General features: G+C 46.8%; 2 protein-coding genes across 3 annotated transcripts; one reads left to right on the top strand and one right to left on the bottom strand.

The window, feature by feature from the left end:
- Positions 1-785: 785 nt before the first annotated feature.
- elmo3 (engulfment and cell motility 3) lies at positions 786-20,137 on the top strand. Of its 2 annotated transcripts, none has more exons than XM_085411561.1 (21): positions 786-1,030; positions 5,010-5,118; positions 7,576-7,616; positions 7,749-7,821; positions 8,977-9,027; positions 9,206-9,375; positions 9,565-9,664; positions 9,739-9,890; positions 10,209-10,287; positions 11,141-11,191; positions 11,287-11,409; positions 11,735-11,857; positions 11,943-12,047; positions 12,215-12,323; positions 12,399-12,535; positions 16,923-17,086; positions 18,416-18,528; positions 18,607-18,711; positions 19,203-19,282; positions 19,631-19,711; positions 19,804-20,137. In XM_085411561.1, the coding sequence occupies exons 2-21, from the start codon at positions 5,041-5,043 to the stop codon at positions 20,014-20,016; spliced, it is 2,148 nt and encodes a 715-aa protein (XP_085267687.1). In that variant the 5' UTR covers positions 786-1,030; positions 5,010-5,040; the 3' UTR covers positions 20,017-20,137. The 2 variants fall into 2 exon arrangements, with proteins under 2 accessions (XP_085267687.1, XP_085267686.1); XM_085411560.1 differs by having other exon boundaries at positions 5,007-5,118.
- A 438-nt stretch (positions 20,138-20,575) lies between these two features.
- Positions 20,576-25,305, bottom strand: fbxl9 (F-box and leucine rich repeat protein 9). The gene is made up of 11 exons (XM_085411563.1): positions 25,008-25,305; positions 24,734-24,835; positions 24,519-24,653; positions 23,828-24,007; positions 23,409-23,714; positions 23,116-23,332; positions 22,701-22,858; positions 22,411-22,626; positions 22,128-22,340; positions 21,834-22,051; positions 20,576-21,747 (listed from the first exon to the last, which is right to left on the bottom strand). The coding sequence occupies exons 1-11, from the start codon at positions 25,071-25,073 to the stop codon at positions 21,579-21,581; spliced, it is 1,980 nt and encodes a 659-aa protein (XP_085267689.1). The 5' UTR covers positions 25,074-25,305; the 3' UTR covers positions 20,576-21,578.
- Between the last annotated feature and the right edge of the window lie 237 nt (positions 25,306-25,542).

The following is a 25,542-nucleotide window of genomic DNA, read 5'->3' as shown; positions in this document are numbered from 1 at the left end:
CAACACATAGTGGACCATCTGCGTAGAGTATCCTTCTATTATGTATCTGCCATATGGCCTTTAAAGCTTCTGCACATTGTGATGAAAGTAGAGAAACTGAGTCATAGCAGCCATTTGATAAACATACATCCCATTTTATGAGCTTCCTGTTGGCTCTCTCTCCCGCTTATCTTCCTCCTCGCATTTCGTGTCAATTTTACTGCCATCTGTAAACAAAGGCAGAAAATCTGTGGAGAAAGTATTTCGCATATAAGGGGAACATAATCAATATCTTGATAGCACTTTATCAGGACAGGAAGGTCTTTCTGCTTCCCTTTTTTCTGACATTAATCCTGATACATACAGAAGTCTTTCTGCTGGACAATGAGGCGACAGCAGGGGGCGGCTGCAACCAGCTGTACGCCACCGGAACTTTGAATTCAATTTTATGTGCTAGTGAAGAAATGTAAAAGAAATATGATAGAAGTCACCATAAGCAGCAACGACACCTCCGGTATGTATGTCGTTTGTGTTTCAAAGTAAAAGCACTGTATCGCTCGAAAGAAAAAAAATGTGACGGTCAAAGGTTTCCTGCATGGACAATAAAGTAGCAAAATATAAAATAAAATATGGCGTTGGTTATTGTTCCCATTTTAATTTTTCTCTTCCTTATCTCTAGTTTTATTTTCAATTTAAACGTTCAATTAATGTGAAACGCGGGAGGGGTATTATTGTGAAAATCCAAATCGGAAACTGCTCTGTTAATCAGAGACGATTGACTCCAAAAAAAAAAAAAACCCCCCAGAAAAAAACGCTCGACCAAGAGACTCCAGCCGACCCGGAACTTTTAGGTCAACTTATCACAGTTAAAACTTTCTGCAGAGACGCTGGTACAGATTTTGTCAGCGGTCGGATGTTTTTGTAGGGGAACACACCTCCGCGGACCGACTCGGTTCCTCCTGAAGAGTAAAAAAGGAGCTGCAAATGTTTCTCGGTCCGACTGCGGCGGTTCCTGCAGGATAGTAGCTCTTGACTCGTCTTCTCATACCAGGTAGGAGGCATTCAGGGAAAAAGAAAGCTGTGCTCACATTTCTTTCACGACTGTTGTGTTGACTGTTTCCAACACGCTGTGGCTGCGCTCATATCAGATTAGCTGCACTTTTAACTTGTTGCACTGAGTGGTTTACTTTAACTAAAACATTGTTTAGCTGCTAACTTGATGCATGACTTTACTTAACTGACATGTGCTATATGTAAAGCACAATTGTCTTATTCATAATTATTATAAGAAAAACTCCGAATATAAGTGTTTCTGTGTTTTATTTTTATTTTAGAAAGGCAGCTTCCAGTTTTCTCTACCATATAAATCCCTTTTCTTGGAAACCTGTAGCATTTGAGATTTACCGAGTGTATGTGCGACTCTGTCATGTCAGGAATTTCAGGCAGCTGAGCTCTTCCCTCCCTACATACACACTTCCACAGTGGGTAGGGGGGGGTCTGCCAGTCCAGGGGGTCTCAGACAGACACACACACACAGGATCTGCAGGCTAACAAAAGCTCTGAGCCTGCTTGTGGTTTTAAGCCTAACTAAGCAAACTGCTCACTGAATATAGACGGTGACAGCTGAATGTGGTGGGACTCTAATCTGTCTGACATCATCTCCTTTAAATGCATTTATGCTTTTAATGGTGCGCAGCTCAAACTCCACCTGTTTCAGCTGCACAGTGAGCGAGTGCACAGAGATGTACTCTTTGAGTTCTCGTCTATTGTAGCAGCTAGAACTTCCCATATTATAACGACCTGTTTGTTGTTGCATTTCTAACAACTTCCGTTCAGAAAAGCAGAAAATTGTATCTGATTGAACCCAGCAAGGCTGATTTTTCTTCTCCTTCTTCTTTGATTTACACATAATTGGGTTTGAGTAACTGCTGGCCTGTAAAATGAACCATGTCTTGTCTTTGGCTGTCAGATGGAAGCAGCTATGATCCATATGTATTACACTGCTGAGGCTTCGGCTTTTTTGTGTCTTTGAAAGATTGGCTAATCTCTTATTTGACCAGTTGTTCAGGTTATTAAAGGATTTTTGTTAACTGGGATCATTACATTTAGAGTACTAAAGTTAAACCTCAACTTCTCTTCTGTTTTAAGCCAGACAGTGGGTGTGGTTTCAGCTTCCACTTGGTTAATTCTGGGGGGCATCACGAACAGGCACAGACAGGTACAGACTGAGGCAAGCACGCACTGGTGGTTAACCTCTGGAGCCTCACATGAAAGCTTCCCTCTTTTCCTGAGTTCCTGAGTAAATGAGGCAGCTTACACAGTTTTGCTGATCAGCAGCTTTTTAACTTTCGATACAAGCAAGTTGGGTTTAGTTAAAAATGCAAAAAACATCTTTTAGTTCATCTTTCCTTGTCTGGGGACGTTAGTTCCCCTAAAGAAATGGTAACTTCTATTAATGAGAGGTTTTAATTTATTCTAATTTGTATTTCTGCCGTCGTGTTCCTGACCACTAATGCATTAAGTGTAAAGCTGTATAAAATCAATTCAGACACTTTAAAAATACTTTGTAGGAAATGCTTAAAGGATTAGCTTAAGTTGATTCTTCTTGGACGACAGGAATGCAGGCTGATCTCCGCCCTGGTCAGGCCACGGTGAGCTCTAGTCTGCTCAGATTATATCAATGTTCAAGCTTCTGATCTAGACGAACTGTACTGTGGTGTTCTATTCCTGTCGCCGGGCCACATTTGTCTACAACCTCATTTCCTTCTTTCTGATAGATCGTATAGTTTGCTTATAGATGCGACAGCAGCATCGCAAAGCTGTGAGCTCTGAATGCTCTGGTCTACAGATTGTCCTTGTACAGTGCCACAGTGTCAGATGAGTAGTACTGGGTTGAAGCCCCTTGTGCCTTCAGAACTGCCTGCAAAGATTCATCAAGGAGCTGGAAACACTCCTGAGGTTTTGGTCCAGCTGCAGATCCATGATGCGAGTGTCGCCTTCGACCACATCTCCACGACGCTGTGCTTGGACTGAGATCTGGTGACTGTGAGGGCTCTTTGGGTGCCCTGAACTCACTGTCATGTTCAAGAAAGCAGCTTGCAATGATTTGACACATGACACAATGTCCTGCTGCAAGCGATCATCACAGGACCTGTACGCTGTGGTCATAAAGAGCTGGACGTGGTCTGCTACAGTACTTGCTGCGGCGTTTAGACGATGCTACCGAAAATATCGCCCACATTGAGACTCATCAGACCGTGCAGCATTTTTCCAATCTGCTGTTGTCGAGCTTTGGTGAGCCTGTGCGAGCCGCAGCCTCAGTTTCCTGTTCTTACCTGACAGGAGCGCCACGTCATCTGCTTCAAGGTCCGACGTGTTGTGCGTTCACAAACTCTCTTCTGCTTACCTTGATTGTGACGTGGTTGTTTGAGTTACTGTTGCCTTTCTGTCAGCTGGAAGCATTGGCCATTATCCCTGAGCTCTGGCATCAGCCATGCATTTCCTCCCAGAGAACTTCTGCTCTTTGTCTCTTTGTTTATGCCAAGTGGAGACGCTTGAGCAGAAATCATCTAAAAACTGGCTGATTTGAGAGGAAGTGACCCAATTATATTTGATGACGTAAATGATGCCAAGCAGGTAGCATGTTTACTGTGAGTGCCATCCTCTCTGTATTTATCATCACAACATCGTTATCCTGCTATTATTGTAAATCACGACGCTAGTCAGTGTTGACCTGATGATTGTGCTTACTAGGAAAAAGGGAACTTCTTCAGGGGTTGAAAGACTCTTTGTGCCAAGTTTCACTTTTACAGCGCTTTCTTTGACTGATGTACTCGTCATTTTTTTATTGAAATGTTGGATTTTACACCCAGACCTGAAATTAAGTTCAGTTTCCACTTGCAGGCTGATTAGGAAACTGGTGTAGTCAAAGCTGTACTATATGACGCAACTCATGTGTACTTGTTTGGTTAGTTCTTTGAGCCAAAGCAGTAACCACAGCAAGTAGCCTACATGGGCTCAGTTTCACATTCTTCATTAAGCAGCTTGGACAGCTCAAAAACCGCAGGTACTCTCAGTTATTGTTAATAAAAACCGTAGCGTGACAGGTTGGCCTTTGAATTCGGTCACTCAGAAGCTGAGTAGGCCTCAGTTTCTATAAATCTCTATTAAGATTAATACTTTATTTTCAAAGGGAAGTTGACCTTTGGCACCACACCAGATCCAACATACCCAAACAGGTTTGGCCCTTCAGACTTCTCCTTCCATCTAGTCCATGTCAATTACCCCCAAACAAAGATGGATGTTTGAGAGGTGACATCCAGGTATCGGCTGCATTCTTATCGTCACTTAAAACGGCCCTTTTTTCTCAGACGGCGCCTCAGGGAGGCGAGGAGGCCTCGAAGCATGCGGTTGTTGTGACAGCAGTGGGAGTGTTGCTTTGTTAAAAACTGCGAGCTTTCTTTTTGAGGCTGGAAGTGACAGAATGCAAAAAGCATCCAAGAGATCGAGCACAGGCTGGGCTGTTAATCACACCGAGCCAGTGAGCGCACAGAAGACTCAACATCAGACTGTATGTGTTGTCCATGTGTCGACAGACTGAGGAGGAGGACGAGGAAGGGTTTGAAGCGCAACAGCAGCTTCTTCTTTATCCTCTGGGAAAAGTCTATCGGAGCCGAGGAGGAAGTGAGAAGAACGATGGAAGGACTGGAGGTGCCTGTACGGGCAGGAGGTCACCTGTTTCAGCTTTACTCAGCACTCCATAAATAAACCGTGAAAGAGGAACCGCCGTGTTCTGCAGCTTCACGTGTAAAACGGTTGTTGGATCAACGCGAGGCAGCCATCAGATTTACAGACTGTCAGCTCTCGTTTTCTTATTCCACCTTTCTGTTGTCGAAATGACGGAGACTCGTTTTTTGTGCAAACTCGAGTCCATTTTGGTCACATGGTTTTTATATATGTTCTTAAATGGGACTCAATGTATTTCATATAAATCCCACAGGTGCCCAATAACTCTGTTTTCCCGTTAGCAGCTGAATAGCGGTGTAACCAAGAGGTGCCATCATGCCGCAGCAGAAGGACATAGTGAAGATAGCCATCCAGATGCCCGGGGCCTACCCCCAGCTCATACAACTGGACCAGGTAATGCACACATTTATACAACGTGCACACTTTTAACTGATAACGTCCGTCGCGCTCTGGTTGGTTAAAATAACGCAGTCTGTCACACTGAGTGTCTGATGTGCTTCTCTGATGTCACGTTTGATCTACCTCTAAACCACAAGAGGACTTTGTTTCCCTCTGCGGAGCATCTTACCCAATTTACTTGTCTTGGTAGAGTTGAAAGCCGTTTTCACACGTGCACCGCAGCCGTGAACAATGCCCTGCGATCGTGCAAACGTCTGATGCAGCAGGACTGAACTAAGCTTTCTTTAATGCGTGTGATCTGACTGTTTCTGTGTGAGACAGGTTCAACGAGCTCGTCACTGTAACCAGTCGGCTCGTAGTGACGTCGTCGCTCTCTCGATGCTACGGGACAACTTAGAAGAGTGTCCTGATCTTATGTTTCTGGCATTTTGGGAGTTTTTGTGTGAGAAAAGATGAGATGGTGCAGGAATGATGGCGCATGAGGACCTGGCAGAGCTGTGACCCTCAGCTCACATTTTACACCTCTGAGTTTGTTGCACCGTCAGCATCGTGGTGAATATAAACCTGCTCGGTGGAATCAAACAGGGGAACCTGAACCACTTTGTTCTGCAGCCGTTATGAACACATTTCATCAGAGAGTTGGTCAAAATGCGAAGGCTCTGATTGGACTCCAGGTTGTGACATATTTCAGTCAGGCTGCATCAGGTAATTTGGTCGATTAATTCTGCCCAGGTTGGTTTTAGTCCAGTAGTGCTGAGACTTTCTGGCACGTTCATAGCAGCACTCACGCTAATGAGTCAACGCCAGACCACAGAGACGTGCATTCATCTGAACTATGTTGGGCATTTTCTTGCTGGGGGGAATAAAAAGGTGTCACCATATTGGCCCGTGCGTCTGTGAAGGCTCCGCCCACTCCTGCTTGTATCAGTTCAGAGGGAGAGAGAGAGGGGGAGAGAGAGAGAGAGGGGGAGAGAGCGCTTTGGCAAAAGGTTTTAAAAGGGGAGTTAATTATGACTCTAGAAACTGAAAGACACTAATAATACTGGCACTTTTAGGTGTGTGTGTGTGCGTGTGTGTGTGTGTGTGCGTGTGTGTGTGCGCGCGCGCGTGTGTGTGTGTGCGTGCGTGTGTGTGTGTGTGCGTGTGTGTGTGTGTGTGTCGATGGTGATGATCCCCACTTCCTTACCGCTGTGGTTTGAAACAGCTGCTATAACATGACATGTTTAAACTAGCTGTCAGAATAACACTTCGGCTCCCGACTGTAAACGTGATGTAAGACTAACAGTTAAACTCAAATGTTCCCACTTCCTGCTGCATCCTACATAAACTTCATGAAGCACATGTTGATATAATATCACAGAAGTCACGCCGCTTTCATGCGTTTCTCAGTGATGCTGTGGAAAGAGCTGCAGCTCACTTTCTCCACTTTCTCCCTGCGTCTGCCTTCACTTCAAATTTGCACAGTGAACATGCACCGATGTGAGTTTTCAGCTTCCTTTCAGTCGCTCTTGTTGGCGACTCACATGACCGGACTCTGCGGTCTGTCTCTTGCTTGCTCGTGCCTCGGGAGTGACTCTTTCACGTGAACGTGTTGTTATTAATACACTTGTTACTCGTTCTGGGGTTTGTGTTGATATGAGCCATAAAGTGTGAAAGCTTTGTGACTAAAGTAAAAAGTGTTTCATAGCAGTGATGGCTTTCTGTGATTGTGGGGAAGTTTTCCATATGTTTCCCAGAAACTTGGGGGAAGTTGTTTCCTTGCGCAAGACAGTTAAGTCTAGAGTGTACAGCAGGGCCGGCTGTGAGGTCTCTGAGTTGCACACTAGCGTAGGCTTAACCAGGTTCCCAGCCAGCGCCTTTCACCCACTATTTGAACAGCTGATAATCTCATCGGGATTATTCTTAGAGGAACCGTCACAATAAGTTATTCAGGAGTGTTACTTTGGGCCTTTCTTGACACAAAATAGTTTCGTTTTAAATCGCGACCAATTCTACCTCGCCAGGAAAACTTCCCATTGGCCCGAGCGTTTCCAGCAGACGCATCTGATTCGTTGACCCTCTTTGCTGCCACTAATGACAGACTGTCCACCGGGTCAACCACAGAACCTGAAGACATTTTGACAGGGTAACCACAGGGCTGACCACTAATAGCAGGATAGCTGAGAGGCAGACATGGAAGTAGTCTGGCTTTTATTTCCGTACAGAGAGGACTCTGGGCACCGAGGGCAACATTGTTCACAGAGTGTCGGCGAGCTTTCCTCTGCCCAGCAAACAAGGTTTCCAGCCAGCGGGAATAGTTGTGGAACCGCGATCCCATAACAGCATGTCATTACTGAAGCATGAATTCGGCTCCCCGACAGAGAAACATAGTAGTTGTGCAGCAGGTGTGTGTCTTTTATGCTGCGTCTGCATGCATGTGTGACTAAGTGCTGTTTTGTTGTGTCTCTGCAGAAAAAACCTCTGTCTGCTGTGATAAAGGAGGTGTGCGACGGGTAAGTCTGCGATGGAGGTTGTTTGGCTTGACATCATCGTGCTTCATTGGTCACACTGAAGAGTGTGTGTGTGTGTGTGTGTGTGTGTGTGTGTGTGTGTGTGTGTGTGTGTGTGTGTGTGTGTGTGTGTAGATGGAATCTCCCCGGGTCCGAGAACTACGCCCTGCAGTATGCTGACGGAGTGCAGATGTACATCACCGAATCGGTCAGTCGGCAACAGTCAACACAAAAACGTCTGTCGTTGGCTCAGGTTTCTGCAAAAACGTCAAGTACCAGACCCGAGTCAGCCTTCCAGATGTTTCCATGGTTACGAGATAAGCATCTATCTCTGCCACTAGATCAGTGAATCACTACTTTGTCAGCACTTCGCCTGCGTTTACGAGCGTCTCCCTGGAGCTCAGTCATCAAAGACGAGCGTGAAACAGGAAAAACAGAAGCTAAAGCGAGAAGCAGCTTCACTCAGATTCCTCTCGAAAGGTTGCTGCTGAAGCTTTCCTGCTCTCTGAGATAAGACTATCATCCCATCAGGAAAAATGCAGACGAGGCTTCTGCAGCTCCTTTACAGTTAGCGTAGGGATGGTAAGCTTCAGGCTTTTGCAGTGATCACGTAGTTAAACACACATGTTTCAGTTTAAGGTTGGCTTCTTGAGGAGTCTGTGGAACAGAGGCGGTCTAATAATGGTGCTGATTATTTCCTGCTTTTAGTGGCAGACTTCAGAAATGTGCATGTTAATATTATCAGCAGTCAGGTGGTCGGTGGGTTGGAGCCCAGGCAGGGCCCGTTGGTTTTCTCTGAGCTGTTTCTCCGACCACCAAAAACCGCTAACGTGCTGGGTTCATCCTGTCTGCACAGGCCAGGGGCAGCCTCACAAAACACAGACTCGATTGCAAAGATTTTACTTTGTGCTTAATAAATGTTAAGAAGAAGAACAGCAGAAGCTCTTGGCTGCAGCAAAGCTGCACAGCTCATTTGTAAGTGGCATGACGAACAGGGACTGAGACGCTTTATTGGAGATGAGGTGTAAATTTGGGCTGAAATATTTTGTCACATCTGTGATCACGTGCATTCAGTCTTAATGTTCTGCTCTAGACTTAAAAGCCAAACAGGGTCACGGTGCAAACAGCAGCCCGAGCCCCAGACGGCCCGCTAACCCCGTTTTAACGTTGGTCTGTTTGGCCTTTGGTAAATAAACAGTACATATGCAGGATGAGTCATTCTTTGATAATGTGAGGAATGAGCTTCTCGTTGACGTCTTGAGCCTCTGTGCCTGGATGTGCAGTCCTCTGATAGACACAGATTATGTTTGGTGTTCTTCTTAAACCTTTTCTCCGTGTCTGCCTGCTTGTTTGTGTGTCGTAGAATCGTCTGGACATTAAGAACGGCTGCATCCTGCGTCTGACCAAGGCACCGGTGAGTCTGCAGCCTGTTTCACCTTCTTCTCCCTCTAACACAGCGAGAGGCTACGTTCTGCTACGTGCTGACCAACTAGAGCTCCAGAAGTCTAAACTGTCGCATCAGAGCTCGATGGATGACTTTTCTGAGCCGGTGTGTTTCTCTGTGTGTGTTTCGTTGGCGTGGATGAACTCAGGGCCGCTGCGCGGAGGATTTGTTCAAGGGTATCCAGAGCTCAGACGCAGGCGTGCGCTGCGATTCGCTGAAGGAACTGGCGAGCGTTTCAACAGACGTGACCTTTGCTCAGGAGTTCATCAGCCGAGACGGACACCTCTTATTGGTCAAGATTGTAGAAGACTCTAATGAGTTAGTATCCTCGTCACATATCACCGACTGATTCATTGAAGCTCTTTTCTGTGATGGTAGCAGCAACACGATTGGCTGAGCTCTCAGCGATGCAACGCTTTACTGTTACTGACTTTAAAGCACCAACGGCATCACTGATCGTGTCCGTGTGAATGTCTCATGCTTGCCTCTTTTTACTGTGTCATTCAGGAGTAATGTGATCATGACGCACACGCTGACGGGGTTCATGGAGCTGATGGATCATGGGATCGTTTCATGGGAGAACCTCTCTTCTGTCTTCATCAAAAAGGTCCCCGCTGCTCTCCGCACGCCTCTCGCGCGTTTTCCGAGTTTGATTTTCTGAAGCTCACGTTTCTCCCTCAGATCGCCGGCTTTGTGAACGCCAAGTCGACGGACGCCTCGATACAGCAGGTGTGCTTGGACATCCTGGAGAGCATGGTGCTCAGCAGCCACAGCCTTTTCCTGCAGGTCAAACAGGAAATCACCATGGAGAGGCTCATTGCTCACCTGCAGGTGTAAGTAGTTTATCACGCAACAAGTCACACTCGCTTGGTGTCTGTTGCATCTTAAAGTTCAAAATCATTAATCAGCATCATTTGCTTTCGCTTAATCTGGCACAAAGATATAGTGTCACGTGAAACGCGTTCGAGTAATGCAACGAGGTCACAGCATTGTTTCTGTAACAGGAAGTTTTAAATATGTAAACTGTCCAGTTTTTACTGCACGAGTGCAGCGATACGAGAACTGAAATCTGTCAAAGGAGCATGCACGCATTTCCATGTGGCTGCAAAGCTGTAAAAATAATGTTTTTGTGTGTGTCTAACCTTTTTCAGGACAAATCAGCAGATACAAACCAAAGCCATGGCCTTACTCATGGCCCTGCTGCAAACAGCCGGAGACTCGGACCGAAAGGTGCCTCTGCTACTTTCAAACCTTTCATGCACTTCCTCTTTTCCACACTAGTAAAACTTCAAAGCTTGCAGATGATCAGGTGTTTTAGTTTGGCTCGCAGTTCGTCCTCGGTGTCTGCCTCCAGGCAGCACCGTGCACACTGTTCATCAGCAGTAACCTTAAAAGTTTGGCTTTTCTATCGCAGGATGTCAGATTCAGGTGCTTCTTCACTGATACTCATACATGTGTCCTAGTGACAGCTTTTAAGGATCAAAAACATTTAAACTTGATGCTTTGTGTGAATATGTGACCTTGTGAATCTGTGGGCTGAAAGTATGTGTTAGTGTAGCTGATGTAGGCGTCCCTCAGGTAAAAGGTGGCTGTAGTTCTGGGCCACAGCAGAACGGAGCTGCACTTGTTCCTGGAATAATTTCATTCTCTTTGTTTTTATCTCATAATCTGAGGAGACTGTAGCTGCACATGTGCCTCGGGGTGAAGGACAGTTGCTGTTCATGCGTGTCAGAATCCCACAGGCACCGTCTGCAGACAGTCGAGTCTTTCTGCGCCTCTGCTCCTCTCTCCATGTGCACAAACGGTTCCTTCATTCGGCTCTTTTCTCTCAGGCTCTCTTTGTTACTTCCTCACTTTTACATCAGGTCAACAAACCCACCCTTCTTATCAGCAAAATAGTTGCGAACAAAAACGCGGTTGAGTCAGAGATGCACGTACCAGCAAGCAGCGATTTCGTCACAGAGGTCAAAGTCCCTCAGGCTGATCCTCCTGCCTTACGCTGCCTGTCGACACTGTATCGCCACCCGGTGGTAGAAGCAGGTCTCTGCAGTCCAGTGACACACGCGCTCTTCTTGTTTTACAGGATATGTTTGATTTCCTGACTAAGAAGAATGTCCGCCAGTACATATATAAGGTGAATCATCTTCACGTGTACGATCACGTTTCACAAATTCTTTTAATAATGATGAAATATAAAATGTATTCATGTCAAATGTGTGTCTCTGGCAGAATATAATCCACAGTTCTGGTTCAGTCCAAGACGAGATGGCCCACTACCTCTATGTCCTACAGTCGGTTACCTTGAATCTCCAGGAGCCCCGCATGAGGACACCTCTGGACTGTTGCAGCCAGGTGAGCCGCAACACAGCGGGTCAGGTTTCAGGGAGCTCGGAAAGAAACGCGTCCGGACTTTAAGTTTCCTTGAAGACGTTTCATCCGAGAAGCTTCTTCAGGTGTAAGAGTAAGGCTCACGTCCAGACGCCTTTCTTTCCGAGCTCCTTAGACTACGATGACCTTCACAGACATGTTAAAGCCACGCCCGGTCGGCTGCACATTTATGTTTTTACATTTATAATCCTGAAATCTTATGAATAAAATACCGTTTCTAATGTTCTGTCGCGCTCAGAAACGTAAAGATTCTAACAGCCCACTGTGTGTCTGCCTGCTTTCACCTCAGGAACAAAGAGACATCCTTCACGGTCTGAGGCAGGCAGCGTTCGAGACAGAAAGCGAGAACAGTCTGAGTCACGAACGACGGCGTTCGCTCTGTGCTAAAGAGTTCAGGAAGCTGGGCTTTTCTGTAAGCGTGAGATCATACACGGTAACTGTTTGTCTGCCAGCTTTTCTCTCGTTTATATGTGACACTTTGTCTTCCTTCCTTTCAGAATAATAGCAACCCCGGTCAGGACTTGTCACGAACGCCTCCTGGTCTCTTAGCTTTGGACACCATGTATTACTTTGCCACACGTTATCCCGACGCCTACAGCAGGGTGAGCATGACTTATCTGCAGTTTAGTTAGACATAGAAAACCTCTGCTGGTGCATGTTAAATGAAAAAATGATCGAGTACAAGCGGCTTGTTTGTTACATGAGCTCAAAAATCAGGTGACTGCATAATAAACGCTCAGCTTAGTTTCCGTTCTGTCTCTGTCGTCAGTTTGTCTTGGAGAACAGCAGTCGAGAGGACAAACACGAGTGTCCCTTTGCCAGGAGCAGCATCCAGCTCACGCTCATCCTGTGTGAAATCCTTCGGATCGGAGAGCCACGTCAGTCTGATCTCTTACGTGCTGCGATCTCTGCTCGCTCTTGTTCGAGCTCTAATTTATTTTGTCTGTTCACAGCCTCGGAGACGGGGTCCGACTACCACCCCATCTTCTTCAGTCAGGACCGGCTGATGGAGGAGCTTTTCTGCGTCTGCATTCAGCTGCTCAACAAGACCTGGAAAGAGATGAGAGCCACACAGGAAGACTTTGACAAGGTACAGCAGCAGAGGCGCTCGCTTTGCTAGAAGGAACTCAGTCCTTGTACACCGGGCAGTTCTCACATAGACGGGAGAGTTTGCTCTGGTCGTTGGCTGTGGCAGTGTGTGAACCGGTGACGTGGGGTACGTCAGATCCAAACCGTCCACGACCACATGTGGGATCTTTGCTAAATGCAGTGACAGTCAGTCTCACTTTCCCACGGAGTACTTGGAGTCATTTGCGGTACACCCAACCACAAAAACGCTTCCATAAATCAGAAAACAATGAGTGGAATCGAGCCGGTGACCAAACTGAAGTGAACGGTGGCTTTTTGTAAATTCTTCTATGCGACATTCGTCGTTTTACACAATAGCACCATGAGTTGGAACGAAAACACAGCTCTTCATGTTATATACGTTAGATGCATGTGTGTGGTCGGGAACAAAACACTTTATTATATTCATAGCACACAGTCATACATGCATACGAGTGATGTGTTTAGCAATCGTGCACTCGTGGATGCATCGGAGGAAACTGTGGTTCAGTGTCCAACCCAAGGATGCTTCATCGTGCAGACCGGAGGAGTCAGAGGGGGAACCGCTGGCTCAGGAAGTTCAAGGGTAGTACAAGGTGTCATCAGAAAGTTCAAGAATCAAAGAACGTTACCTTATTTAAATATAGTCAGGCAGACAGAGGTCAGTAGTCCCAAAGTAGTCCCCCCCACCGCGGGTATTTGTGCAAGCTATGCTGGATCTCTTCTGGTGAGCTTTTGTTCAGGAAGTAGAACAAATGTGGTGAATAGACTGCTCCACAGTTAATCCCATTTCTGCCGAACAATACAAATCAGTTGCACTCTGAATAAACGGGAGTTGAAATCAGAGTGCAAAATTTCAATCCAATTTTATTTATACAGCAACAGTCTCCTCAAGGCGCTTTGCATCGTAGACCCCCGACCTTTTTTGTGCCACGGACGGTTTAATGTCAGACAATATTTTCACAGACCGACAAACCCAACAATCATATGAGCCCCTATGAGCAGCACTTTGGCGACAGTGGGAAGGAAAAACTCCCTTTTAACAGGAAGAAACCTCCAGCAGAACCAGGCTCAGGGAGGGGCGGGACCATCTGCTGTGATTGGTTGGGGTGAGAGAAGGAAGACAGGATAAAGACATGCTGTGGAAAAATGCTAATTCAGAGGGTGGGGAAGCCAACACTTCTTCATCTTGCCCCTCAGTTGATGTTTCTTATTCGAACCGCTGCAGAAAATTGTGGTCAAAGCTAGAGATGACCCGCCAAATTAAAATTGAGGCCAGTGTGCAGTAAAATGTAATTTAAGGTCCGTGGAGAAGCCGCAGAGTGCAGGTGCTCAGAACTGGACTTCTGGGGAATGATCTGAGAATAGCTGCACTTTAATCCCTGTGGTCATGTGGGTGACCTTGCATGGGTTGAATGGGAGACCTTGAATCCATTAAGGCCCACTGGTGGACTGTTTTGATCACACCTCACAGGGTGTTTCCACTCAGTTATCTTAATGAACTGTGACACAAGTAAATAAAAATGCTGATATAGTAAAAATGAAGCACAGAGAGACTGAAATTTAAAAGCAGAATGCTTTAAATTCAATTTTAAATGTACATTTGTCTAAGTTTGTATTTTGGTGGGTTGGATTGGTTCTCCTTCCCCGACCCGCCCCCACACGCACAGTTAGCTTTGTGGTTTAAGCCGAGCTGGCGGCAGAGCGCCGTCATCTGGGAGAAATACTGAGAACTCAACAATCCTTCATCCACACAGTGCTCATAGAACTCTGTGACCTTTTGACCTCTCCGGTGCACGCCAGTGTCCTGTGTGCCAGACCAGCAGACTGGCCTTTTGTTTCTGCTCGTGTCCAACCTCCCAGGGTGCTTTGAGGCAAGGACAAAGCAGCATTAGGTGGACAAAGAGAACCGCGGCGAACGGCAGAAACGGAGGGAGAAGGAAACGAGGAAAACAAAGCGCCCAGGGCATCGGCAGTAATGACACGACAACAGAGGGGAACGTAAAACCTCTGGAAACGATGTGAGAGGGAGAGAAGGAAAAGGTTCGACAGGGAGCAGCAAAGAAGAAGGAAAGCTGAGGCTGTGACGGCGATATCGCTTATTTAGGTTTTAGTTGCATGTGCGCCTCCAACATTAAGAAATCTCCTCAGTCCAGCTGTGTTATGATCTGAACAGCCGTCCTCCGCTAACACACATACGCACACTTAGCGTCCGTGAACACGCTGCCAAACAGAGAGACAGCTGCCGTCGCTCCTATTGGCCCGCTGAGCTAAACGACAGAGGGGCCGGACCCGGCTGGGCGTGTGCATGTGAGCACCGGGGTGTCTGTTTACCAAACACTCAAAGGCCTCTGCTGTCATAGGTGATCTCACTTTGACTCCGCGTCATCCCCGTCACGTTTCTGCGACTGACCGAGGGTGAAAATTGAAGCCAGGGTTTTAAAATAATTGTCTGTTGAGGAGGAAGAATGGAGGTAAGATAGTAGTTTTTAACTAACTGGTAACACAGAGGCCAATATGAAGTATTCTAGTACAGAAGTGATTCATACATCAAAGGCTAAAAGGTTTTTTGTTTGTTTTCAATGTGTGACACTAGAAGCTGTTAATAAATCGTTACAATGTGTCGATTAGATTTATTGTCGTTACACGTGTATAAACACACGGCAATGAAATGCAGTTTGCATCAATCAGAAGAGCAATAGGAGCAGATTGCATACAGATAAGGGCAGAATAGAAGGTGGGAACAGTTACCACTCATCTGTACACATCTGTACGTAAACAGATGTACAGTGGTGGGAGCGCAGACCGTGTCATGTGATTGCTGCTGGACGATGAGTTTATTTTGGCTCTGAGGACGTGAGCGGGGAGCCGCGCTGTGAAACCGTAGACGCTCGTTTCGTGTTCTGTACGACGGTCTGGATTTCACAGATTGTGTTTCCACTGCTGCGGGACAAAAACGACTTCGCTGTCGTCTGCAGTCACAAACACTTTGGTCACGCTTCACATTCTTGGAGGACATTTGTGAGACCGAGCGATTACTCTGAGCTTTGAGAATGAGTCGAGGCTTATCGACACTTTAGACGCTGATTGTTTGCAGTCAATCAAATTGGGCGTGAACAGGAATGATCTAGGTCAGCTGCGTACATGTGTGGGTGAGGGGGTGTGACCGCAGCAGCGCAGAGTTGGCTCGGTCTTTTAACACTATTGATTTTTATATAGATTTTCCACTTTTACGACTGAGGGAACCATAGATTTAACACGTATGTCACTGCCCTGAGCGCTGAGGGTCACCTCCCGTCTCTGTGTGAGCGTCACTTTAACGAGTAGAAACACAGACTGAAGCACGGAGCTTCAGAAAACGCTGGGCAATTCAGTCTGACCACCATCTCAATAAAAACAAAGAATAAAGTAAAAATTGAACTAAAGAAACACTTTACAGGTAACGATAGAAACCAGTCAGTCTGTCATCGAGCAGCACGAACCGTTTCCCACACAAAGACGACGACCTTACCAGTGTATGTATCAAGACAGCTGCTGGGTGGAGACCGCCCTCACTAACTCCTGATGCATGAACATTTTATTCTGTAAGCAGAAACCGAGAGCTCGAGGGGGTTTGCTCCTAACCTCAACCCCCTGAACCCCACACGACCGACAGGTGAGCTGTGGACAATAAGAGACGGGACAAGAACAAACTATTATTCTTCACGTTTAACATTCAGCAGCTTAATAGAAGAACGTGAAAGAATTTGAGGAGCAGTTTTTGTCTCGAGGGTGCGCGAGACTCGAGCTCGGGGATACTGCTAACGCTGTCCCTGTTACTCACATCCTGCTCATCAAAGCAGCGCATAAAGAACGTGTTGCAATAACAGAATGATAAAAATTCTATCAAATATTCTTAGAAACACTGAAAACTTTCAGCTTCTGCAAAAATTAATTCTTTGTTGTCCTCGTTTAACCGCAGTTTCTCGTGTTTATATCAGATTTAAGCTGCGAGTCGAGCGTTCCCAAATATTTACACAACTTGGAGTCTCACTGTGTGTGATTCTGGCCTTCGGTTTACCGCCATCTTTCCTGTAACCAGTGATTAACTCCTTAGTCTTAGTCACATTAAGGTCAAGGACGTTATGATGGCACCGTTTGACAAATGCAAGCAAGGCCATCGTGTGAGCGCGTGCGTGGAGAGGATATCGCACTGATGACTGAGCGGCTCGGAGTCTTCTTTTGCCCACATGAAGGAATAATGTTCAACCATTGTGCACAAACGTGTTAAATAGGCAGGCTGACATGCCCTGGTTATGTCAAAGCCAAGCCGTGAAACACCAATCCCTATCACACCAACAGCATGTCTGTGCTCCCATATCTGTCCTCAGGTGATGCAGGTGGTGAGGGAGCAGATCACCAGGACTCTGTCGAGTAAGCCGACCTCCTTGGAGCTCTTCAAGAACAAAGTTAACGCTCTGAACTACAGCGAGATCCTCAAACTGCGGCAGACGGAACGACTGCACCAGGAAGAGACTCTGGCTCCGCCTGTGCTGTGAGCATCAGCAGGTTTACGTGCTGCGTACCGGTCTGTGTTAAAGGAGTTGCCATGTGCACCAACTGTCCTATAGTCTGTATAAACAGATGTTTGTCTATCTGTAGGCAGGAGCCAGGTCTACTGGTTATGGATGAGTGTGTTGTGCAGTCACGTTCGAGTGGGCACACATGGTAAATCCATCTGTACTGCAGGCGAGCCGAGGCCCACCGCGGTGTGATAAACGGATAGGTTGTTTAAAAGCTGCCAGCATTCATCGGATCAGATGAGCGCCCACTGCTTCCCAGATTGACTTCTTGCCTTTTACAGTTGAACTCATTTACTTTCTGCATGTCAGAGAAATGTCGAGGTCTGCAGTTCCCGCCGTGTAGCATCCCTGGCTGAATGATGGTCTCTTATACTGATGCTTCAGAGGTTTTATTGGAAATGTTTTTATTGAAACATTCAGTGAAGACACCGTAAGAGCTAGGAGCAAAACAAAGCCAGCAATATTAATACCATAACATTAAAGGAAACACATTTCCCCTGCTCACATATAGCATATACATCAAATTTACATCATTCAATTCATTATATCACCTCACTAACTTACAGCTACACATAAAGGTCAAGGTTAACAACACAAACTCTATTAAACGACATGTTGGTTGCACGTAACTTATTCCGTTAAAGGAAACATTAACAAACCTTGTGCCACTGTCAGCCAGGTACTAATTGGCAAAGGAAACGTACATATTTTTCACTTTAAGGCATACTATTTACCATATCCTAAAAGAAACCTTACTAACAAGCCCTTTAACGGTTTTGCGCCAGTTTCCTGTTTCAAAATAAAAGCCTGGATTTCAAAATAAAACCGAAGTACCTTTCAAACAAACGTAAAAATATTTACCAAATTTAAAGGTCATTTACACGCCGTCCATACTGATTCAGTCATGCAAAGATTAGATTTGTAACAGAACAGAAGCTTGAAATAAACGAGCTCAGGTTCAGTGTGTTTGTGATCCACACACAGTTCGGCTGAGCGTCCCGTGTGTTGACCCCACATTCTGGAAACGATTCAATAAAAACGGAGTTTGTGGTTTGTTAAACTGTCCGATCAGCTGTTCTGCTGACGACTCCAAATAGTTTCCACCCGTATGGAGCAACCAGCAGGTCACACTGGTGTTTGTCACTAAACACTCAGTGTAACAGTTCTGCTGCTTGATTTTTGATTAGATTTGAATAAATGTCATCTGGGCAATAGTGACGGTTTATGTCTTAGAACAACGAGAAAACTGCTTGTGACGTTTTCAGAATAATTTTATAGCTCTTTGCTGCTTTTCTTTCCAGTGAACTCAAAGAGCGGCTGAAGCCGGAGCTGCTCGAGTTGATCCGGCAGCAGAGACTCAACAGGCTGTGTCAGGGCACGATGTTCAGGAAGATCAGCAGCCGACGCAGACAGGGTGAGAGCGCTCACAGGCTCGCGTGCAGCGAACGGCAGACTGGGCGTGTCAGGCTAACCCGCGTCTTTGTCTCTTCAGATAAACTGTGGTACTGTCGCTTGTCGCCCAATCACAAAATGCTTCACTACGGCGATGTGGAGGAAGACACGGAAAATCCACCAATAGAAACACTGCAGGAGAAGAGTGAGTTCAGTTTTTCTACACCAAATGGCTCGAGCCATATTCATGCTTAGGTTTATCCATTAAAATTAAATTGTGAGAAACTGTCATGTGTGGAATTCCAGTTTATTATGCTCATTGATTAATCATCAAGCATCAGTGCCCAACAAACCCTGATACAAAGTGCAGAACAGTGCAGGTGTGTTGAGCCGCTGATCAATTCAGTTTTATTTACACAGCAACAGTCGCCTCGAGGCGCTTTATATTGTAAGGTAGACCCCACAGTAATGCACACAGAGGAAAACCCAACAGTCTTTTTGGTGACAGTGGGAAGGAAAAACTTCCTTTTAACAGGAAGACTCCTCAGGGAGGGGCGGGGCCACCTGCAGCTACCGCTTGGCACTGACGACTCTTTGTTATTCAAAACAGAAGAAGGAACTAATATGACTCCGACAGATGGTTTTTATTGTCTGAAGTATATTAACCATATGTGTGTTTTGACGCTTCCTCTTCAGTTCCAGTCGCAGATATCAAAGGCTTGCTGACGGGTAAAGACTGTCCTCACATGAAGGAGAACAAAGGCAAACAGAATAAGGTCAGCTGTTTCACCTTCTCAGTACCATGGTGATCACCTCCTGCTGTAGGTGGTGTGGACAGTCAAGGGAGAAATATGGAGAGAAACTAAACATGGCTTGAGGAAATAAGATGCAGGTCCATCGATGGGCACAGAAGGACCTCCCTCACTCAGGGTATCTGGGGTCACGCTGAGGCGTTCCCAGGCCAGGTGAGAGATGTGGTCTCTCCAGCGTGAAGTCCTCACCCAAGCACACTGGGATGTCTCTGATGCTCTCGAGCTTCTTTCTGTTTAACAATGATTCTTGTTACTGGTGATGATTGATAATAAGTGTGGACGGGGGAATGTCTCACTGAGCTTTCTCTGTAGGAGGTCCTCGATCTGGCATTCAGCATCACGTACGACGTAGAGGAGTACAGCCTGAACTTCATCGCCCCGTCCAGAACCGACGTGAGTCTAAACGCTGCTCCGTTACCTCCTTCAGTTTCTTTGTGATATACGGTGAAGAAACTAAATCTAACCAGCTTCCACTACGTCTTCAGTTCTGCCTGTGGACGGACGGACTGAGTGTGCTCCTCGGCCGGGAGATGAGCAGCGAATCGATGCGGAGTGAGCTGGAGATCCTCCTGTCTATGGAGATCAAGCTCCGCCTCCTAGATCTGGAGAACGTTCCCATACCCGACAACGCTCCGGTCGTTCCCAAACCTCCGAGCAACTTCAACTTCTGCTACGACTTCAGCCAGACAGAACAATGAGCGCGTGACTGTGTAAATATGTGTGAAACGAGACGTTGGTGTGGGCGGAGCTGCGCGTGCACGCGCTTGTCATCTTAATCGCAGATTTATAACTTTGACGCTTGAGTTTTCTTATTTTAAACATCCAAGTGAAACGAGTGAAGCAGGAACAAGGTTGAGACGCCGTCAGTGTTTGTGTGACGCACGTCTGCTCCTCCCTGCACTCAAACCTTCACACAGGTACCGAGCAAAATGTAATTCAATCCTTTTTAATATAACCACTCAAGTAATGGTACTTTACACTTGTTTTACAATCATTTTATATTTTTGAATTCTCTAAATGTGTGTGAGGAATACTGCGTTTTTTAAAGAGGGCATTAACTACAACACGGTACGTCGTTTATTCTCCAGCACATCAGACATACAGCAGGTGTTCAGTGTTACGCAGCTTCATGCACCTGCAGGCACTCGTCTTCATGTGGATCTCAGCAGCTCTGGAGCAGAGATGCATTAAATGATTTTGAATCGTTGTTGCAAACAGGCACACGTCCCTCTGTCACAATCACACGGTACCACATGCGTTGGATGACTTTTGGCTTTTTGGATCAAATTTCATTGTAACTTTAAAACTGATGCTTTTTGTCCACGGCTGGTTTTGTAATGTGAGCACTCAGTGGCGCCACCTGGAGGAGCTACTGGGGAACTGACTGATTTCGTTTCAGCACAGCTGCTCCACACTGACACACTGACCTCTGGGATAATGTCCACGTTGAATCATGTGCTTTGATTTAATTCACATGAATAAAAACATTTGATTTATACAGCAAAAAGCCAAACTTTGGTTTATTTATAAAAGACACCTTTGCACACTTTGGTCCATGATGAGTACTCCCTCTGTCTCAGTGCTACAACAGCGTCCACAGTGGGCTGGAGTGGAAATGAAACTCGCTAGTTTTGGCATGATGCTCCCTTTCCAAGAACATCTGACACTCTATCATTTTTGAAAAGCAATTAGTGATTAAAACCCTGATTTACTTTGTTTTAATCTAAAAGATGAAGTTGGGGAAACGTTTTCACTCCACAGCTTTAGCAGCATCAAAGTGTCCCATCCTACATCCTGCTTTTAACAACATCACTGAGCAAACAAGCAAAGACTGCCAGCATTAAAACAATAAAGGAAATGGAGCGTCGCTGGCATCTGTCTACAACAATCTACGTCTGTGACAGCAGTAATTCATTTAAAAGCACCTCAAAGAATTTAAATATAAAATTTTCCGAACAGTAAATACATGAAACGCTGACTACTTTCTTCCTCCTGTGGTGCTCGTGTGTTGCCGTCTTCGCCTTCCTTTGAAATCTTTAAAAATAACCTTTGGTCCAAACTGGTGATTCCTACTCCACACAGGAGCAGATATTTACTCGAGAGATGACATAATTAGGTCCTGCTGTAAACTTTAAAGTATTTTTCCTCTCTTGCACAAAATACTGACATGTGCCAAAAGCTCAGCTGAGAGCAGACTATAGTCAGCAGGTTTTCTTCTTTTTCAAGTCCCAGCAGCCTCTCGGGATGTTCACTCAGCCTGTCAGAGGCTTAGGCTAAGATCAGCCCCACCTATGAACTTGTAGTGGAGATTCTCCAGGAAGGGCAGCTGTGTCTGGAGGAAGTCCACTGCTGCTACGGAGATGTTGTTGCACCTGGAGATGTCGAGCGTCCTCAGACGTTTGCAGTGCTGCACCAGGAGGAGCAGGGATCTGCGGGGTTTAGAGTACAAACAGCGTAAGAATTTGATGGCTTTCCGATGAGCTGCAGCTACTTGCGAGGCGTGTGTGCTAATCACCTATCGGTGATGTTATTACAGCAGGAGAGGTAGAGATGTTGCAGTCTGGGGAGGTAGGGCGCAGCATGCGCCACGCCGCGGTCGCTGATACCTGGGCAGTGGCTGAGCACGAGACTAGTGAGACTGCGGCAGTGACGCGCCGTCGACACTAAGCTGTCGTCTGTGATCTCCGGCAGCATGGAGAGAGACAGATGGTGGAGATCTGGGAAACGCATCACCTGAGAGAGGAGAACAGAGCTTTTCAAATATTTTGCATTCCAGACTGGAACCTTCTGCTGCCCGTCCTCCTCCTACCTGAGTGATGCTGCTGTCCGTCAGTTTGGAGCAGGCAGAGAGGTCCAGTTCCTGCAGCCTGCTGAGAGCTAAAAGAGAAGCTCCAGCCTGCTGTCTGAGCTGCTCCAGGTCATTCGGAGTCACTAGCTTGGGTCGCTCCTCGAAAGGCAAGCGAGGAGGCTTGAAGAAGCCCATGTTGCCAAAAGTCCGGGTGAACCTGGGCCCCTTGTCTCCCTGTTAGAGCGAATTATTATAACAACCACACGTGCTTAGAGCAAAACAGACACAAAGCTGTGATTCTCACCGTCTCCTCGTCAGGCTCACATTTGGCTCTTTGCACCATTCCCAGCAGACCCCAGTCTGTAACTTCTTTACACCAGCCGAGCCGCAGCACCACCAGCTTCTGCAGGTAGGTGGCGACTGCGCACACGGACAGGTCAGTCACATTACTGCAGGAAGTCAGGTCAAGCTCGCAGAGAGTGTCCCCGAGCAGCTGGGCGAGAAAGAAAACTGCAGGATCCTAAAAGAAAGGCAGGAAGCTAAGATTTTTCCGTCTGGTTTAAACCGAACGAAGCGACGCAGACAATGACCGACCCTGATGTAGGTGCAGCTCCTGAGGTTGAGCGTCTCTAGCTGTCGTCTGGCAGCATCGGATCCCTTCAAGCCTTTCACCATCTCTGTTCCATTGATGTGCAGACACTCTGACAGGTCCAGAGAGCGCAGGGAGGGCAACAACAGCAGGTCCGACAGGCCTGTTGGTAACACGATGTTAATCACATGGAGGCAGTGCGATGAGCTGCGAGCGTGAAACTAATAACCGAGCATCATAAACTTGCAGTTCTATTCAAATAGAAAAATGCTGATTATTTCGTTTGTTTTCCCCTTAAAGCTGCTTTTAGTTTGTTCCATCATCGTGATTACGGTCACTCCAAAGATAATATCAAATATAAAAATGATCACACTGGGTGACAATTTCAGTTAAATACACAAGAACGTGCACGGGGGGAACCTTTTTCTGTGATCCTCCAGTCCTGCGACAATGAGAGGTGTGTCAGTGACCTCAGACCTCGCGCTATGGCCTCCACAGACCTGCTGGTCAGCTCCGTGCAGCCGCTGATGTCCAGTTTGAGGAGGCTTGGCTGGTGCTTCACCAGAACTTCCACCGAGTAGTTGGTCAGCTCCTTACAGCCGTGCAGGATCAGCTCCTCTAAAAACAAACCCTGAACCTGCAACACAGAATTACAGCTCTCAGTGGAAGTATTCTTAGTGATGCTGAAACTTGTGCTGTGCCAGCATCCCGACCTGTGCAACAGTGCGCAGCGACTCAGGGGTGATGGATGTCCTGCTGAGGTCCAGAGCTACGAGGGTGGATTTCTGCTCCATCAACAACCTCCTCAAGTTCCTAAGCGACAGCAGAGCTGAAGAGTCCTCGACGGCCCCCACCGGGCACCCTCGATACGGGTCAAACTCAAAAGCAATATGGCAGCCAGCCAGCGAGAGCCGACGGAGACGCGGCGTGCATCCGGTCAGCCGGTTGAAGGTGAGGTCAGACAGGTAACGGAGGTCAGACAGGTCCAGCTCTTCCAGACCACACAGTGCTGACCGCACCTGGAAGCAGATTATGATTGCTCACATTTTTATGACACCATAAAAAAATAAAGATTTTTTTTAAAATTTCTTGTTTGAATTGTTCAGATTGTTTATTGCCCGTCTCCACCCACCTGCTGTCTGTGCTCCTCCCTGGAGAGGAATGCTCCAGACATGAAGAGGCTGTCCAGACCTCTGAGGTCCAACCTGCGGAGGGAGGAAAGCCGAGGGAGCAGGGCCAGCAGGGAAGCCTCTGTTATGCTGCTTCCAGGCAGGGCCAGGCTCTCCAGTTTAGGGCCCAGGCAAAGGCCCACCTGAGGAGGAAGCAACACAAAACAGGAAGGTTAGCAAAGGTGTGTGTGTTTAGTGGGAAACTCGGTGCTTACACGTTCACACACACAGACGCACATGATTGTGATAAGCATGAATTATTAAGTAATGACCACAGCTGCTCTGAACTTTGGCGTTCATTTATGGCCTGTCACGTGTTTATCCTTGTGACAGGAAATTAAAATAATAAGGCTGTGATTGAGATATATATAAAAATGTTAAAACAATGCTAGTGTTTTTCTAAGATGACTAGAGTCCAGACAAATCCACTGTAAAAAAAGTTTCCATTGCCCGGAGGTGTGTGAATTATGTGAGCCTACCAGGAAGCGTATGACTGCTTGTTTGTGGGTTTGTCATCACATGACGTCAGGAATATAGTTTCACAGAAGGAGCAATGGATGCTGAGACATTTTTAGGTACTAAACACAACAAAAAACCACCTGTACCCCTAATATGTGTCAGACAGGAGCTGTTTAATTCGTCAGAGTACTGCACCTCCAGCAGCAGCGATCTGGAGATGCTGAAGCCATCGAGCTGGCTGATTATCAGGCTGCAGCGTGGCTTTCGGCCCAGACCCCTGATGAGCTCCAGGGACGAGGCCGAAGCCGGGAAGCGGAAGGTGATGTTCCTCTGCAATTTGAAAAAAACACAGTTAAAATGTGCAGCCACCTTTCAATTCATCGTCTCTGTTGTGGTCTGGGGAGAGTGACCTGGAAGCGGGGGTCCTGGCTGGCACTGTACCAGCTACGGCAGACCAGCGAGGCTTCCTTCCTGTCTGAAGCGTGGAGAAAACTCAGGATGTAAACTACGACCTGCAGATTGAGACAGAAATGCTGGATTAGATTAAACATCCGCGAAGAGCTCGATCCGAACCAGCTCCAGCGAGAGCACACTCGACAGGTACAGCAGGTCATGCGCAGTAGCTGACTGCCATTAGAACACTGTTACTGTAGCTCACGAGCACTGCGTTTGTATTGCACTCACCTCCACGGGCAGCGCAGGAGTGTCCACTGCGTCCTCCCCATCGCTGTCTCCCATCGTCCAGACCATCTGTGACTCAGCTAGCCAAACAGTAGCTATCGTGAACTAAGTTTAGCCTTTAAGCTAATGCGTCCACAGCACAGAGAAACGGTGTCGCCCGTGAACTAATAATTACAGCTACAGCTTTCCTTTCATTACAAGCTGCGTTACCTGCTGTCGTTCCCCTGAAAGCTCCTTTACGTTAGGCTCTGTGCACGCTCAGTCCCTTCAGGTGCGATCAGCTGACCGCAGAGGAGGTGCTGATGACGTCAGGGGGCGGGGCGCTGTGTTTTTTCCAGCACGCTTGGTACCGACGAGCTTTGATCTGATTTGTTTTTGACGCTTTGACCTAAATGTGTGGAAAGTGTTCTGTTTACCCCACACAGACGATGGTGCGGCCCAGAAGAAGCGGTTAGCTGTTAGAGCCGAATCAGAAAGGCTTTTGTTGCCAAATGGTGAGCAGGTTTACGACAGTATTGCTTCGGTACTTAGTGCAAAA

Source organism: Rhamphochromis longiceps, linkage group LG7 (genome assembly GCF_057381845.1).
Source record: "Rhamphochromis longiceps isolate RC_006_pf linkage group LG7, R_longiceps_female_GT1.1, whole genome shotgun sequence".
NCBI lineage: Eukaryota > Metazoa > Chordata > Actinopteri > Cichliformes > Cichlidae > Rhamphochromis > Rhamphochromis longiceps.
This window is presented reverse-complemented; position numbering and strand designations above follow the sequence as displayed.

Excerpts from the sequence above, each read along its gene's own strand:
- elmo3 (XM_085411561.1), top strand. The coding sequence starts at position 5,041 with ATGCCGCAGCAGAAGGACATAGTGAAGATAGCCATCCAGATGCCCGGG. Across the intron at positions 9,665-9,738 it reads CTTCTGTCTTCATCAAAAAG|ATCGCCGGCTTTGTGAACGC; the intron begins GTCCCCGCTGCT and ends TTTCTCCCTCAG. Across the intron at positions 11,410-11,734 it reads CTCTGGACTGTTGCAGCCAG|GAACAAAGAGACATCCTTCA; the intron begins GTGAGCCGCAAC and ends CTTTCACCTCAG.
- fbxl9 (XM_085411563.1), bottom strand. The coding sequence starts at position 25,073 with ATGGTCTGGACGATGGGAGACAGCGATGGGGAGGACGCAGTGGACACT. Across the intron at positions 24,008-24,518 it reads CCAGATCGCTGCTGCTGGAG|GTGGGCCTTTGCCTGGGCCC; the intron begins GTGCAGTACTCT and ends CTTCCTCCTCAG. Across the intron at positions 23,715-23,827 it reads GGGAGGAGCACAGACAGCAG|GTGCGGTCAGCACTGTGTGG; the intron begins GTGGGTGGAGAC and ends ATCTGCTTCCAG.